This window comes from Phacochoerus africanus, chromosome 6, assembly GCF_016906955.1.
Source record: "Phacochoerus africanus isolate WHEZ1 chromosome 6, ROS_Pafr_v1, whole genome shotgun sequence".
Classification (NCBI taxonomy): Eukaryota; Metazoa; Chordata; class Mammalia; order Artiodactyla; family Suidae; genus Phacochoerus; species Phacochoerus africanus.
The window spans coordinates 61,176,690-61,195,081 of record NC_062549.1 but is presented as its reverse complement, the minus strand read 5'-3'; the positions used below and the strand labels follow the sequence as shown (position 1 = coordinate 61,195,081).

The following is an 18,392-nucleotide window of genomic DNA, read 5'->3' as shown; positions in this document are numbered from 1 at the left end:
GCCTGCATAGCATAATCCTAAAGGCAGAGCAGGTGGTTTTACCACCATAGGGTGAGCACTTCTCAGAAACAAAAAGAAAATTTTGTAGCCAACAGAAGGCACACTTTATAAAGATCAACCCTTTCATTCAAAGTTAACAAAACTTTAGATCATTTATTATATTTAAATGGCTCTGGTTTAGATGCCAAATGAGGTATATACAATACACTCCAGAGTGCACAGTGTTACGCAAATTTAGGAACTAGAAATTTAAGTATGAAATGTAGCCATTTCTTAAAAAATGTTTTGAGGAAGATCTGCTTCGATTGTTAAAGGTAGTTGCAACTGAGTTTTTTTTTCTTTTAGAATACTTTTTCGAAAATAATTGATGCTTTGATCAAACCATGATTTTTATATAGTCATTTTGTTGAGACTGATTTACTGTGTCAAAAGAATTATGTTTTTTCCAGGCTTAGCTTTGATTTCCTTTTAGCATGTGATTGTGTGTAAATTCAGAAGAGCCAGTCAGGAGTTCCTGTCGTGGCACAGTGGTTAACGAATCTGACTAGGAACCATGAGGTTGCGGGTTCGATCCCTGCCCTTGCTCAGTGGGTTAACTATACGGCGTTGCCGTGAGCTGTGATGTAGGTTGCAGACGCGGCTCGGATCCCGAGTTGCTGTGGTTCTGGCGTAGGCCGGTGGCTACAGCTCCGATTCGACCCCTAGCCTGGGAACCTCCATATGCCGCGAGAGAGCGGCCCAAGAAATGGCAAAAAGACCAAAAAAAAAAAAAAAAAAAAAGAAGAGCCAGTCAATTAAAGGTTTACCACTTGACATTTTCTTAAACTTTGGGAGTAGACTTTTTAAAAATACCATGTGACTGATTGAACATTGATAATTGGACTATGTTCCCAGATACTGAGAGATAGATACTTCCTGATGCTTCTTTCTGCCTTCAGTCTCCAAATTAGAAGGCTTCCTTGCTAAATTTAAAAAAAAAAAAGAGAGAGAGAGAAAGAAGGAAAGAAAGAAAAAGAAAGAGAAAAGAAACATTTGTGCTAAAAATAGGAAATAAGATAAAGTTAACAGAAGCAATTGTGTCTGCCTGGTTTATACAGTTGACCTATTTCAGAAGGAAAAATATGTATATATTTAGATATATACATACTTACACACTGAAATGCTGCTCAGGTATAAACAAGAATGAAAATTTGCCATTTACAACAACATGCATGGACTTGGAGGGTATTATGCTAAGTGAAATAAGTCAAACAAGAGAAAGACAAATACTGTAGGATATCACTTATATGTGGAATCTAAAAAAATACAAGCAAATGTATCAAAAAGAACAGGCTCACAGATGTAGAGAACAAACAAGTCGTTATCAGTTAGGAGAGGGAAAGGGAGATTCAGGCATGGGGGTAAAGAGATGAAAACGACTGTGTATAAAATAAGCTACAAGTATATATTGTAAAAGATGGAATATAGCAATATTTTGTAACAACTGTAAATGGAGTGTAACCTTTAAAAATTGTGGATCTCTACATTGTACACTTAGAACTTATATAATACTGTACATCAAATATATTTCATTAAAAAATGGTTAGCTGTTAGAATGCTGAGTTTACTTTTGTGTGTGGTCTTACTGTTAAGAAAGAGTGAAATGAATAGCTACTTAATATTTATAAATATATGTATGTATTTTTCAGAGTTTACTGTCCTCGTAACTGTATGCAGGCTAATCCACATTATGCTCGTGTAATTGGAACTCGAATTTACTCTGATGTAAGTATCTTCGTTTATGCAGCTCTCACTATCTGTATGCACGCGCACATTTGTTTAAATCTATATATATATACATTTATATACAGAAAAAGGAACAGATTTTGTACTGATACACATTTTCTCAGAAGGGTCAATCATCAGTAGCACTAAAAATTTATATGCCTATACAAGTATATATGCATAATCATTTATTTTGACTAAATTTTTCTTCACAACCTATCCATATATCTTATATCAGGTACTAAATGAAATAAATAGCTTGGATGTGTCCTTGGGAAGGAAAAACCATTTTACTTTTCTTTAACCTTCTTTTGAGTTCTTCTGTATTTGAAGTGTAAACTGGTTGATTGAGTTTGTCAAATGTATGAACAACATCTCCACTGTCAAATGGGCATTTAAAAGACAGCGTACCTCAAAAACAAGTCATCATTAAAATACATACAAATGGAAATCAGTTGAGGGTGCGTTGTTATGGATGATAGGACTGGGGTTGGACCTGGAAGATTAGCCATGATAGCTTCAGTGTGGATAAGTGCTTTTTCATCCAGGTTTCAAATGTCGGTTGGTAAAGAGGATTACTGCACATTCTGGGTGGGGTGAATCACATCTACAAAGATATGGAGGTGGGAATGAGTGAGCTGAAAGTGGGTATAGCCTGTAGGTGTACTTGTATCTGAGCTGGTGAGAACTGAAGTTAAAGGGGCTGTAGCCACTTTGGTGTGATGGATGGGGAAAGGGAAGGGGTCCAGCTCTTTTTTTTTTTTTTTTTTGTCTTTTTGTCTTTTAGGGCTGCACTGATGGCAGATGGAGGTTCCCAGGCTAGGGGTTGAATCAGAGCTGTAGCCGCTGGCCTACACCAGAGCCACAGCAACGTGGGATCCCAGATCCTTAACCCAGTGAGCGAGGCCAGGGTTGGAACCTGTGTCCTCATGGATGATAGTCAGGTTCGCTAACCACTGAGCCACGATGGGAAATCCAGGGGGTCTGGCTCTTGAACCATGTGATTAGAGGGTCTAAATACATACTGATAAGTTTAGATTTTGTAGTAGACAGTTGGAAACCATTACCAATATCTTAATCCAAAGAATTACCAAAACAAATTTAAGTAATAGATTCTCAATGCACTTATTCAGTAGAAATACTATAGAAATATGATTGTGAAAAGAGGCCTGAAATGTAATATATTCTCGATGCACTTATTCAGTAGAAATGCTATAGAAATATGATTGTGAAAAGAGGCCTGAAATGTATGTATTAGCACCCTGTTTCTCTTGCTGAATTCATTTAGGTCCAGTTTTTTGGGTTTTTTTTTTTTTTTTCCAGTTCAGCTTTACCTTTAAAATTATTCTCTGAATCTAAGTCTCTCTCCCAGCTCCAGGTTTGCAGGATTCTTATCTGCAACTTAAATGTCTTGCTGGTATCTTAATTTGGTAGTCCTCACAATTTTTGCTTATTTTCTTGTCTCTGTTTGAAGACATCCTTTTCCTAATTTTTTTGTCAAAATCATGGTTATTCTTCACATCGTAAATTATTGCCACTCTTTGTGAAGTGTTGTGCTGGGTCTCCTAATCTAAGTATGATGTTGCTTTTCTTTCAACCATATAGCTTTGTTTTTTTCCTTTTATTATTTATATTCTTTTTATTATTTATTTTTCCTTTGTATTTAGCACTTAGCTGATTCTAAGTTAGGCATTATGATTTCCCCACCACTGTTATTAATTTTTAAGTTCCTTGAGGGCAGCAGCTGGGCAAATTATGCATCATTTTTTCATTGGCATTTTGACGGGTGCCAAGCTGTGAACAAGACAGGCGTACTTCCTGCATTAACAGACCTTAGAGCACACAATGATATCAGACATTCAGCAAATACCTTGCACATAAATGCTTGTTAAAAAAAATAAATTAATAAATACATAGGAATGAGCAAATCTAGACTCATCAGACATTTCCAAAGAAATCATTCTTGCTGGGTTGTCCTTTTAAGTAAAAACTTTTAGTTTTATTCATGTCTGGTGAAAAATCTGTCAGGAAGTCCTACACACTTCTATACCTATAAGCCATCTCTTTGCCAGAGTTAATGTTTTGTTAGAATTTGTATCCTGAGATCATTTTATCTTCCTATCTTAGTGAAATGGGGGAAGAAATTATGTATTCCTATGTAGAATAAGTTGGAAATATAAAGATTTTTTATGCACAAGTACAGAGATTCAACCATTAATTAATCAGTCTTCCCACTCCCTGAAAAATATATTATCTCTTTAAATACAAGATATGGAAAGAAGAGAAGCAAGCTACCGATCTCCCCTCTCCCCCATCTCTCTCTCTCTTCCCATTTATAGAGCTACAACTTGTACATTCCATTGCTTTGAGCTTTTGTTTCTCATTTATTACAGATGAAGTTAACTTCTGCATTCATTAAAAATGTTCTACTGTTTTCATAGATAATATTTTTTTCTTCCTGTGTTATATTCTTATAATGTGCAAGTAGGAAAAGAAAATCTTTTCTGACCTTTGAACTCAAATGGGAATGCCTGCTGACTGCATAGTTATGGGCAAAACAATAGTTTCAAACCATATTAAGTGCTTGGATTTAGTGAATGTTATATCTAAGCACTTTTATTGCCTTGGGAAAAATGCTGATAACACCCTTTTAACAGAATAGGATAAATTCTGAAATGTGTACAGAGTTATTTTTAATTCCTTCTATTATGAACCCACATTGGACACAAATATTAATTCAGTGAGAGACTTTTCAATGGTGAATAAAATTTTCCTCAGAGTAAGGATATGGGGTTTTAGATGTATGGTATTTTGTGATATAGCAAAAAAACATGAAAAGGATTAAACAGCTTGGCATTCGCTCTGTTTGATCTAATAAATACTGACTGATGCTACAGAGTTCAGAGCACAGTAATAAAGCAAGGTCACGTAAGATGCACATGCCTATGTGAACTTAAAAAAACACATTAAGTCACTCACATGTGCACAGAGATAAGAAAAGAACACACCAGTGGGATCAGAAAGACCCCATGTCATGGGGATATGAGGTGGATTGCTTTTTACTGAAACAGTGCAAGTGTTTCATTTTGTGGGATTTCCTCAGGCTATACTCAGCTATTGACAAATTTTGGTAAAACATCTGAATGAAAGCGTATGTTAAAATCGACAGAAGACTTTAATTGGCCAAAAGAAGAGTTGCTTTCTAGAACTCAGTCGTGTGAAAAAATGAAAAGGGTTTGTTGGAACTGAAGCAGTTTTCTCCTTTACAGAAATTCCATTCAATTCAGGTTATGTAACTGGTCCAGTGCAAAAATAGAACTTTCTTAGGACCTCATGTCAGAGTGTTCGAACCAGAGTTGACAGACATTGCAAATTTAGGTAGACGCTATGATTGCTCTTCATATTTTTTCCTTGGGATTATTCTTTTGGGCAGGTTTTCTCTGCATAGGTTATATTATCTAATAGGAAAAAACCTCCCTATTTAATGTATGCCTCTATTTTGGAAAAGGGACTGTAGAGGTATACAGAACTGTTTGAGTTGTTTAAAGTCAAAACTGAATGTAAGTGAGGTCCAGATAATCCAAGCTGTGAGTTTTTGGTCAGAGTGACTGGAGTAGGGACCAGCAAAGGCTGAAATTTAAGAGTGGTAAATAGGCTCTGGAAGAGATAAAAGGAGCTAATTTGCATTTTATAGCAATAGTAAAAGTTTGCTGTTTGGCCAGATTAGCTGGTGAAGGGATCTGCTTTGCTGGTCCGGTGTTGCCTTGAGCTGTGGTATAGGTCGCATAAGCAGCTCAGATCCCTTACTGCTTGTGTGGCTATGGTGTAGGCCAGCAGCTACAGCTCTGATTTGACCCTTAGCCTGGGAACCTCCATATGCTGCGGGTGTGGCCCTAAAATACGAAAAAAAAAACAAAAAAAATCTGCCTTGCTCAAAATTAGCTTTAACTTTGTGACTTTTGGAACATTCCTTTATGCGCAAGATATCATCCTGCTCACGGGGTACCCATATAGAGACAGATGGCAGGAACCTGCTGTGCAATAGAAGAGTGGTAGGGATAAGATCAGCAGGCATTTCCTAACGATTGCGGGTTTTTTCTTGCTCCCTCAGCTGTCCAGTATCTGCAGAGCAGCGGTACATGCTGGGGTGGTTCGAAATCATGGTGGTTATGTTGACGTTATGCCTGTGGACAAAAGAAAAACTTACACTGCTTCCTTTCAGAATGGAATCTTCTCAGAAAGGTAAAGAAATGAATATGTGTAATTTATAAACTTATATCTAAATATGTATATTTCAATATATCCTCAATTCCTTTATGCTCGATTCCTTTATTCCAACTCGCTTTAATATGAGTTTGAGGTTTCGTGACTGAGCCACTGTGCTTCCGTTGCACGCTGTATAATCATAGGTCTTCCAGGGATGGGAGAAGCTGCAGTACCAGAGGTGCCTGTCTCCTCCAGGCTTATAAAAATCAACATGAAAATCGGATTACAAGTCAGAACCACTCTTTTGTTAATTGATCTCATAATAAGGAAATTTCTTTCATCCTCTTTTGGATTTTCTAGATTAGTTTTTACATGTAATTCTTTCTAGGTGAGCAAGGCACTGAATATTTCTCTAATCCAGTTGTCTGAAAAAGTATTTGAGGGAAACAACAAGTCTGATTTTCCCTGGAACCAAATTCTCTTTTTGACTGGAAGCTGGATGCCCAGTATGGTATTAATGAACTCTTTCAGGTCATCTTGTGTTTGACTCATTAGTATTATATATTTCAGTGGTTTGAGAAAACTTATATGACTTACATTTATCAAGTAATAAAGTTAAGAAAAAAACCTTTAGTGATTTTTCAAATCCTTGGTACTTACAGAAGTAATGTTAAGCCCCATGTATTTTATTTTATTTATTTATTTATTTATTTATTTATGGTCTTTTTGCTATTTCTTTGGGCCGCTTCTGCGGCATATGGAGGTTCCCAGGCTAGGGGTCAAATCGGAGCTGTAGCCACCGGCCTACACCAGAGCCACAGCAACTCGGGATCCGAGCCGCGTCTGCAACCTACACCACAGCTCACGGCAACGCCGGATCGTTAACCCACTGAGCAAGGGCAGGGACCGAACCCGCAACCTCATGGTTCCTAGTCGGATTCGTTAACCACTGCGCCACGACGGGAACTCCATCCCCATGTATTTTAAATAGATATAGAAAAAAGCCCTAACTTTCTTATTTTTTTATTTTTTTGTCTTTTTGCCTTTTCTAGGGCCGCTTCCCGCAATATATGGAGGTTCCCAGGCTAGGGGTCGAATCGGAGCTGTAGCTGCCAGCCTACGCTAGAGCCACAACAATGCAGGATCCGAGCCGCGTCTGCAACCTACACCACAGCTCACGGCAATGCCGGATCCTTAACCCACTGAGCAAGTGGCAGGGATCGAACCCGCAACCTCATGGTTCCTAGTCAGATTCGTTAACCACTGCGCCACGACGGGAACTCTCAAAAAGCCCTAACTTTTAAACATTTACTAGGTTCTTCAAAGTTGCCAAGGAGGGTTGATATATGTGCTAAAGTTTCTTTAAAGGACGCAAACCATGCAGGGTATCTAGATCGCCTTACACATAAGCATCTGGATGTCCTTTTCATCAGATGACAGCTTTGTATTTAGCATCTCCTTTCAGACGAGACTGTATCAGGGGGCCAGTGTTAAGAGCGTGACTTCTCTCCAGCCTGGCTTCTCTGACTCATGGTAATTTTCTAGAATTAGTAAATACATAGGAATGAGCAAATCTAGACTCATCAAAGATTTCCAAAGAAATCATTCTTCCTGGGTTGTCCCTTTAAGTAAAAGACCTTTTAGTTTCACTCGTGTCTGGTGAAAAATATGTCAAAAAGTCCTACAGACTTCTATACCTATAAGCCATCTCTTTGCCGGAGTTAATGTTTTTTGTTAGAACTTGTATCCTGAGATCATTTAATCTTCCTATCTTGGTGAAATGGGTAAGAAATTATGTATTCCTATGTAGAATAAGTTGGAAATATAAAGATTTTTTTATGCACAAGTACAGAGATTCTTTTTACCCTACCATTTCCTAAGTCTGACAGCATTTAAATTGTATTACCATCGTAGTTATGAATATTTTTAACATCTGTGGTTTCAAGAAAAATTTTAGTGAGGTAAGGTAATGGTCAAATCTGTGAGATCCTAAGAATTTCTTCATTGTAATGTAAACAGACACACATCACTCACACTCCACACCCTTCCCCATCTCTCTCTGTTTATTAGATACAACATATAAAATTGATCTAATATGTACATTAGATACTACATATAAAATTGATTCTAGAGTTGTAAAGTATGATATGCAGTTTTATAAGCTAACCTGAGTGTTGTGGTTTCATTTACCTGTCACCTTTCTTAAATTTATTTTAAAACCATAAGATAGGTGATATTTTAATAAAACCGAGAATAGTAATTATTTTTGAACATCTACTATGAATTTTCCAGATGCTGCTGGGCCCTTTAAACATATTAACGCAGCTCTACCAACTTCCTTATAAAGTTGGATCTGGAAACTCTGATTTACAGACATGGTAACTGAGGCTCAGAGAGGTTAAAGGATATGTCCAAGGTCAGGTAACTAGTCAGTCTCAGAGCTCAGATTCAGCACTAGTTCTCTAGTTTCAGAAATATGCATTTTACGGTGTATCATTTTGTGCAAAGACACTTTCTAGAGCATTTTGTTAATGTGTTTCCTACAACAAAAATGGCTTTCAATTGACCATTTGCTTGTACGAAAAATGTGTGTGTGTGTGTTTACTGTGCAATGTTATGTGTGCCTACTTGTGACATCCTCATTTCTTCTTCATTCTGAAATTCTCCCCTTCCTGTGACTCAGTGGCTTAAGGATCCAGAGTTGTCACTGCTGTGGCTCTGGTTACAGCTGCGATGCGATTTAATCCGTGGCCCGGGAACTTCCACATGTCATGAGTGCCACCAAAAAATAACATAAATATAAAATCAAGTAGAATAAAATAAAATTCTACCTTTCCTTTTCCTGTACATGAATAAATATGTAAAAGAAATTGCACTTTGTCTCCCTCTTAGCATTTATTGTATTTATCTCTAAAAGCCTTTATGTATTATTAAGAAAATAAAACTTTATGCAAAACTATAGACATCAAAAGTTTATATTTGATTAGAATAAATGATGATTAATGACATTATCAATTGGCTTTAACCAGAGGCATTTAAGCAAAACATATCTTGATTAATAAATAAAATATTAACAATTTATAAGAGTAAAAGAAATAACTCCGCATTACTTTAAAGTTCTGTTTTAGAATACTTCTGATGTAAGATTGAGTGCATTGTGTGTGTTGTGTGTGTGTGTGTGTGTGAGTATGCGTTTCCATTTCAGTGAAGAAATTCTTAGGGCCTTTCAGACTTGACCATTAAATTCCTCACTTAGATTTTCTTGAAATTACAGATTTTTTAAAATTTAAAAAAATATGCTGGCTATGTAGTTTAAATTTTGTCTGATTTAGGAAATAATAAGTTAGTACTCTTGAGTATTGCTTAGGTATTGTCATATTTTTAACTTGCAGTTAACTTTTAACCATGGCGATCAGTTGTAAACCTGAATCTCGGTAAAAATCGCTTAAGAGCTGCTTAATTTAACTTTATTGGAATCAAAGGTGGTAATTTATGAAAACATGACCTAGACTCTGTGACGTTCTAAATAAAATACTATTATTACCACTATGCGTCTGAAATTTCTTTAGTCAACTTGTAGGCAGCATACAACCAAGATTTAAAGAATTATGTCATCCTCACTCAAGCTTTCCAGTAACTATAAATTATAGTAGGCTAAGAAATTTGACCATCTGGATTCATAGGGCTGCTTTCTTAACTGTCATAGGAAAGCTTGATTTGTTTGGAGGATTATGTGTGGAGATGACATCAATATACTTTGTGTATTTTTGCAGTTTACAGAATCCTCCAGGAGGAAAGGCATTCAGAGTATTTGCTGTCATGTGAATTGGAACACTTGGAAGAGGATCGTAAAGACTATTCCAAATGCCAATGCTTTCTGAAGTTTGTATAAAACTGTAACATTACTGTACAGAAGATATCAACTATTTTCAGCCCCCGAAAAGTGCCAAATGCATATAAATCTTGATAGACTACGTCTGTAAAATAAAACATGGGACCATTGTTAGCTTCAGGAAAAGTAATGAGTATGTAATGGTTTTAGAAATCCTGTGTTAAATATTGCTATATTTTCTTAGCAGTTATTTCTACAGTTAATTACATAGTCATAATTGTTCTACATTTCATATATTATATTATATGGTGCTTTGTATATGCCACTGATAAAATGAAACTAAGCATTGAATGTGAATGGCCCTCAGAAAATCATCTGGTGCATTTTAAAACAATAATAATGAAAATAATAACTCTAAAAACAAAATAAAAACATTACATTTCCTAGGTTCAATGCTATGATTACCTACTCCATATGATATCAAATTACTTTCCACATAATACCTGTATAGTTTTTATCTTCTATCTGTTTAGGCATGCAGAATATTAAGTCCTGACATTGCACTTATTTTGTATAAAATAATTCCTTAATATCCAAGTGAATCTGTTAAAATATTTGATTCCTTGGGAATGGGCTTAATAGTAAATGGAATTAAGCCAGAGTAGTGGTACAAAAACATTTCTAGTGATCATATAATAAATATAGAGTTAAGCATGGGCACCAGAGCTTTCTATGTATTGTTCAAACTGAGGTCACACATTTTCTTTTGTATCCTGGCAAATACTCCTGCAGGCCAGGAAGTATAAGAGCAACAAGTTTAACAAAGTTGAACTAATGTATTACATCACCATTGCCACTGATTTTCTTAATGGTAAATGGCCTTGTGTATAAATGTTGCCCTATTATGTTACCTATAATGGTGATATATTTGTATGAAAAATGTATTGTGCTTTAAGACTAAAAATCTGTAAAATGTTACTTTGGGTAATTTTTTTTTCTGCTGTTGAATTTACTCTTTCCTTGTAAACATATTAAAATTAATCATGTTTCAAAGTATTACTTTCAGTCCCTTTTGTATCCTTATTTTGACTTAAAAAATCATTTTCAGTTAACAGAATTATTGTAAGTCTTTTAAATATAGGTTATTGACATTACCATAAGCAACACCCCCTAATACCAGATGTGGGCAAGTCACCCTGATTATCTATGTATTTGTGAAAGAGAAGACAGAAACCCATATATTTAGAAGCATGCTATTAAGGGAAATTAAAAAAAAAAAGATTGTAAGTTAGAAGGAAAGAATGTGAAAGATACAAAGCGATTATAAAATAATTGGTAACAAATTCTTTAAATATTTTTAGAAAGTAAGTGAGTAGATGTTTTGGAGCAGATAAAAGAGAGAAATTCCACCAGAGAAATCAGGGAAAGCCAGGGAGCTGGATAAGACCAAAAATGGAAAAAGTGCAGCTCACATAAACGGCTGCTGGAGAACAAATTGTGAAGAAACTAACATTGTGACCGGTTATCAAGTACTGTCTGGGAATTGGTTCAAAATATAGGAAAATTTCAAAACTAAAAGCAATTTTTGTGGGAATATCTTTTTTCCAAAAGACTCATACACTTTCTTTCTTTTTTCGGCTTTTTTTAGGGCCAAACCCATGGCGTATGGAAGTTCCCAGGCTAGGGGTCAAATGAGAGCTACAGCCACCAGCCTACACCACAGCCACAGCAATGCAGGATCCTTGACCCACTGAATGAGGCCAGGGATAGAACCAGAATCCTCATGGGTACTAGTTGGATTCATTTCTGCTGTGCCACAACAGGAACGCCCTCTCATACACTATCTTAAATACCGTTATTTAAATGTATACTTTAGTCAGATTCACCTTCTGTTCCTCACTGCTCCCCTCCAGTAGGAAAGACCCCTTAATTCTGTCAGAATAGGGATTCTAGTTTGGCTGTTTATTATCAGTTTTCTGTATTATGGCAATTAATAATTGTTTCCAACTGGTGCCTTTTCATTTTGTTCCTCTTCATTCTTTTTCAGTGCATCATTAATTTTTTTTACTGGAATTACTCTGTTCGGTAAGTCTCCATTATTTAAGAAAACCAACTCATCTCATAAAAGCATTTAAGAGCCTGCATAGCCTTGCTCCATATTGCTTATCTATGCTTTTCTACACAAGGTATGGCCTGGTGTAAGTTACACAAACTCCTGTGCTTCAATTACCTGACCTGAAAAATGGGACAAATAATACCTCATAGGGATTGTGCTAAGAATTAATTGAGGTATTATGTATAATGTACTTAAAAGAACATCAGACACACTGTATGTTGTCAATATATGTTAGTTTTTATTAGTAATATCTTTATGATCATTTTTGTTGTTATTTACCTTGAGGACACTGCACATCTGTCATAATATACTACTTCTCCTTCAGCACTTACATACATGTGAAATCCTCTAGGAATTTTTCCTGGTAAGAATAAAATAATACTCTCTAATATGCCCTTTTTGTTTAACTACATTACTTTAAAAATTTTGTCTTATAAACTTATACTAACATAAATAAACTTATAAACTTAGAAATAAGCTCTTTGAGAATGGTAATACTCTTAACTAACACAGAGATACAATAAGTTTTATCCTCTATAAATAGTATTGAGTGAATATTCCAACAATTCCTAATTTTATTCTTTAAAATTTTTTTTATTTTTATTTTTTTATTTTCTTATTATTTTTTTTGTCTTTTTAGGCCCGCACCCATGACATAGGGAGCTTCCCAGGCTAAGGGTCCAATTGGAGCTGTAGCCACCCAGCCTACACCATAGCCACAGCAACGCGGGATCCAAGCTGCCTCTGCGACCTACACCACAGCTCACGGCAATGCCAGATCCTTAACCCACTAAGCAAGGCCAGAGATCGAACCTGCAACCTCATGGTTCCTAGTCAGATTGGTTAACCATTGAGCCACGACGGGAACTCCTGAAATTTTTATATATCCTGGATACAAAGCCTTTATCTCATATATGTGTGTGTGTGTGTTTTAAGCAGTATATAAAAATGTATATTTTTGGTTTTTTTTTTTTTTTTAGTGGTGAGTTTTTTAGTTTTGAAGACCAGAAAATTTAAATTGCATGGATTCCAACTTAATTTTTGTTTTGTGATTTATGCTTTTATGTTATATCTAGAAAATCTTTGGCTACATCAGGTCAAAAAGATTTTCTCTTATGGTTTCTTCAAAGAGTTTTATATCTTAAGTCTATGATTCATTGAAGTTAATTTTTGTGCATTGTATGATGTTAGGGTAGAAGTTTTTTGTTTTGTTTTTTTTTGTCCACACAGATACCCAGTTTTCCAGGTACTGTTTGTTGAAAAAAACTGTCATTTCTCATTCAGTTACCATAATACCTCTGTCAAAAATCAATTGATCATGTATATGTGGATCTATTTCCAAACACTCAGTTCCAGCAACATGTAACAGAAATTTAACATGAGCCACATATACCATCTTAAATTTTAAAGACCATATTAATAGAAGAAAAAATTAAGTTCATTTAAAAAATACATTTAACCCAATGCACCCAAAAGATTATCATTCCAACATATAATCTCTATAAAAAATCTGGTAAACATTTTGTTCAATAATAATAATCATTGTAACACTGCCTGAATGATTTTCATTCATCTGTTCACTTGAAAAAAAATTCACTAACAAATTTATTACAGGTGTTCTTGAAAAGTCCATTTTGTTTTCGTTTTTGAAAACTATTTTCACTGGATTTAGAATTCTGTTTGACGGTTGTTTGCTTTTGACATTTTAAAGATGTCATTTCATTGACTTCTTCTGGCTTATGTATTTCCTGAAGAGACCTCTGCAATCATTCTGTTTGTATCCACCTCTACATAATGGTTCTTTTTCCTCTGGCAGTTTTTCAGATCTTCTTTTAATCGCTACACAGAGATTGTTTAGTCTCATACTAAGGTTTGATCTTTTGGGGTCTATATTAAGTGCTCCCAGTGATAAGCAAGGAATCTTCAGTTCCAACTGATGAGAGCTTGATTGTTTCCTGGGTCCTAGTGAGCTCTGGAAATGTTTCAATGTATTCTTTCACTGTTCTTTTTTTAAGTCTCCTAGTTTTCTCCTTATGTACGAATAAGCTAGTATTAAACAAACACTCCAGGTGACCCCATGAATCTGTCAACCTGGGCCGACCCTGCCCAGCAGGCCACCTTCCTGGGGCCAGCAGTTGCCCCAGCTGCACTGCGGAAGAGGAGCAGGTAAGGTCCTTGCAGCCAGACAACGCCCAGGGCCCTGAAGGTACCCACGGCCTCAGTCAGGCTTCCCACATGACTCTCATCAGCCTACTTCGCGGTACAAGCTGGGATGGCAAGACTAAGGAGTGCCCCTGAGATGGGGCCTGAGGTCCCTGCCTACTGCCAGCACCATCCTTGTATGGCCTTCACCCAGACGGATTTCAAGAAGCCTGGAGGCGGAAGCGGGCAGGAGGCGCATGCGCAATTCTGCACTGCGCCCCCCCCCCCCCCGACCCCAGTCAGCCCTCATTCTCACTCACCCTCAACTGGCCCCCAGTGCTAGGTCGTCGGGGAACTCTAGGACCTTGCAAACCCGGCTGATCCAAACCCGTCGCCCGTCTTCCTGGGGCCAGCAGTTTTCCCCGCTGCTCCCCTGAGACGGAGCAGGGACACTCCTCGAGCAGTAACCCCTGTGGACCTGTCTCAGAAAGGCCGTCAGGGACTCCGTGGGAGTCAGGCCCCCGAGGCGTCAGCAGCGCTGGATGGCAAGACCAAGGAGTTCCCTCTGAGACTGGCTTCAGGGCAACAGGCATCTCTTGTTTGGGGGCGGGCTGGACCTTGGCAGCACCGTTTTTGCCCTTGAGCCCCAGCCTGTGGCCCGGCCTATCCCGCCACTGCCCAGACCCAGCTGTACCTTGCAGTCTTAAAAATAAGCCAAATCCTGTATTTGCACTTAGGCGAAAGGTGAGTGTTCTTTCAAAGCTGTTAAAGACAAATAACCTTTACTTTAAAGAATTCTGCCAGAAGTCTTTAATGGACTTAAGTTATCATACCTCAGAGAAAAAAAGAATTGGAGGCTGTTGTTATTGTTTAATGAGATTTTTGCTCCTACTTGGCTCCTTGCTCTGGCACTGATGAGATATTCAATGGAAGGAAATAATTATGATAATATCCCGAACAGATGTGCTGGAGGGTGTCCCATAACTTTGATGCAGTTTTAATCTACAAAACAAAACCCAGAATCTTAGGTTTCTTTGAGAACTATAATTGGACAACCTGTCTGTGTCATGTGTGAATTAATGTGTGTATAAATTTACATTTTTCATAGCTCAGTGTGGTGTATTAGGTAAATGTCTTGGTGTTCATGTAACTCTTCATTCTCTCAGTTTGCAGGTAGAAAAATTGAACATGCACTGACTTGGCTTGAGTCATGTAGAGGGGTGGCTAATTTTAAATAAGTTCCTCAGATTTCCCATCATATTTTCTATATTTCCCTGAGATAAAACCAGAAGTAAGGGAATAAGCCCAATGTTAGAAAAATACTTTGAATACATCTTTGCAAACTTAAAAGTATCAAGTCAGTCACTATATTACAAACACTTTACCTATCAGGGTTTTCACCATACTAATAAGGAATAAAGCTAATTAGGTGGTTCAGTGTGTCAACTTAGAAGCATATTTGCTTGTTGCATCAGAACTTATTTTTTAAAGAAAAAACAAAAAAACCTTTTACAGCATAAACTCTCAGTCTCTAAGACATTAAAAAGCTACCAGGAGTTCCTGTCATGGCGCAGTGGTTAACAAATCCGACTAGGAACCATGAGGTTGAGGGTTCCATCCCTGGCCTTGCTCAGTGGGTTAAGGATCCGGCGTTGCCGTGAGCTGTGGGGTAGGTCGCAGACACGGCTCAGATCCTGTGTTGCTGTGGCCCTGGCGTAGGCTGGCAGCTACAGCTCTGATTAGATCCCTAGCCTGGGAACCTCCATATGCCGCGGGAGCAGACCAAGAAATGGCAAAAACAAACAAACAAACAAACAAAACAAAAAAAGCTACCAGACACCTGAGATTTCGGTGTAAATTACTGAGGCCTATCAGATGCTTTTATAAATAGTACTGGTAATAGCCATTTTCATAGAGAGCGTATTTTGTGCCAGGCATTGTCCAAAAAAGTTTATACATAAACTCACACAGTCTACAATATAATCCAGTGAATACCATTATTATCACATTCATTTTATACATGATAAGAGATCAATAACTTCCTCAAAATCACTCAGACAATAGCTATTGGAGCTATGATTTGAACTCCTAAAATAAGGCTCTAGTCTGTGTTCTTATTAGTTATTTCCCTCCTACAGCCAGCATCTTTCATGAGGTGTATAGACAGCAAAATTTCTTTATGCAGATACACTTTTCAGAATGGGTACAAAATGTGAAGATATTTTTGTACTAAATAAATGCCTGGAAAAGGCATCTACTGCGCAGGAGGCTTTAGCTGCTAAAGGACATCACTTAGACCAGTTGTCTCCTGTTTTTCTCTCCCTTGTTTTAGTCTCTGATCAGCCTCCTGTTGGGAGGGATTTGCCCACCCCATGCAAATATGTCAAAGCTTTGCCCAGTAAAGTCTGTGCATGCTCCTGCCACCTTGTGGTTATGTATTTTTCCTTGATCTGCTCTGAAATTCCTTGAGCCCCCCACACTTGATAGGTATTTTCCATGTGGTCATCTGTTGTTTATTCCTTGTTTGCAACTTTGTTGTCTTCTTTTGGATGAGTTGGGCAGATTTAATTATTCCATTTTTTCCTTTTCTATTCACTTTTTAGCTCTATATTCATTTATTTTTTCTTATGGTGGTAATTTATAGGGACTATAATTTGCATCTTAAAAATATATTGGGGGTTCCATTGTGTCTCAGTGGGTTAAGGTTCTGATGCTGTTACTGCTGTGGCTCTGGCTGGAGTCTTGCTGTGGTGCTGGGTTGGATGCCTGGCCCTGAAACTTTGGCATGGTGCTGGTGTGGCCAACAATATAACTGTTACCTTAATTTAGCATATGTATCACTTCTAAATGCAAACATCTTCAAATAGTTTAACTTGATTGACTTAACTCCCATTCTTGCCTTTTGTGTGTGTTATCATATATTTTACTTCTACTTTTGTGATCTGCCTTACAAGACACTACTGTTGTTCACTGAAGTAGTTAATATTTATTTATATTGACTTTTTCCAGTGTTAGTGTTTACTGCAGAAGATCTGTGTTTCCATGTATTGTTACATTTATTTAACATGAAAAAGATATAATATCCTGTAGTGCAGGCCTACTTCTCGTGTATTTGCTCAATTTTTATTTATATGACATACCTTTATTTCATGTTTGAAGGACATTTATGCTAGAGAGAGATTTCTAGGGACCTTTTCTTTTTCTTTTTGATCACTTAAAAGCTAATTTGTTGTCCTCTACCTTCCATAGTAATGATGAACATTAAGCATTGTTTTATTTCTGTTCTTTTGAATGCAAAGTGTGATTTTATTTGGCTGCTCTTGAATTTTTCTCTTTATTTTTTGGTGTTCGGACTGATGACTAACTGGTAACTAAAATATCTAACTCACCTATGGATTTCTCTTCTTCTTTCTTATTTTTCTTTAATTTGGGGTCTTTTTTTTTCTTTTTGCATATGTTTGGATTGGATGAAAATTATAGAGATTCTAAATGATTCATTGCTGTTTTAGCATTTTAACATCCCAGATGCTATTTCTAGTAAGTTAAAAATGTTAAAAATATTTTTTGTGTCACTGGGAGTGCACAGTTTAGAAGAGCCAATGATTTAGGGAAGATTTGTATAGTCATTTTTGAGCCCTAACGCTGAGGTTTCCTCCTCTCCTGGTGTTTGCCCATTAAATCCCAACCAATATGGCAGCCCAGGCATCTGGCCAGAGTCTTCTCTGCACAGTAAGACTTGCACCCTCTACTTGTGCTCTAACTCCCTTGTTCAATATTTCATTATACACTTCCCTTCTCTCAAGGAGTTTAGTCCTTCAAGTCCTGCCTATATTTGATGCAAAACTTCCAAACCCATGTTTTATCGATTTTTTTCAGCTTTTATAGTTGGTCTGTGCTGGAAGGTTAGTCCCAAACAGGCTATTATACTCTGGCTGGAGCCAAAAGATTACATATATTTATTTTTATAAGTTGTATTTTATTCAGAAAAGGTAATGTAACCCATGACAACAATACAAAAATTTAGAACTTCTAAAGATATATCATGAGAAGTATATTACCTTGATTCCCAGGTCCCCTTTAGAAATTCACCCAAGCCTCATGTGGATTTACAATCATAGATCAGCATGTCTTTGTAGGTATTTATGAATTCGTGCGTACATGCATGTGAACTCTTAACCATTATGCTACTCTAATTAAGAAATTAACACTTCTTTGTTAATTTAAAACGTTTTATTTTTCTTTTCATTTTTAAACTTGTATTTGTATGTTGTTAAATTTGTTCATTCTTTTTTCTCAATAATTTCTGATGTCATTCTGCTTAGAAGAGCCATT

The 18,392-nt window shown here is 36.8% G+C and overlaps 1 protein-coding gene across 2 annotated transcripts in view; it reads left to right on the top strand.

Annotated features, from left to right (window-relative positions):
• The window catches only part of CRISPLD1 (cysteine rich secretory protein LCCL domain containing 1), a 50,820-nt gene extending 39,962 nt beyond the window's left edge, over nt 1-10,858 (top strand). The window contains exons 13-15 of one of the 2 annotated variants that reach the window (XM_047783719.1): nt 1,689-1,764; nt 5,876-6,006; nt 9,744-10,858. In XM_047783719.1, coding sequence (XP_047639675.1) covers nt 1,689-1,764; nt 5,876-6,006; nt 9,744-9,795 — 259 coding nt within the window. In that variant the 3' untranslated portion in view covers nt 9,796-10,858. The remainder of the gene's footprint in view (nt 1-1,688; nt 1,765-5,875; nt 6,007-9,743) is intronic. The other variant, XM_047783720.1, reaches the window with a different exon arrangement.
• The last annotated feature ends 7,534 nt before the right edge of the window (nt 10,859-18,392 follow it).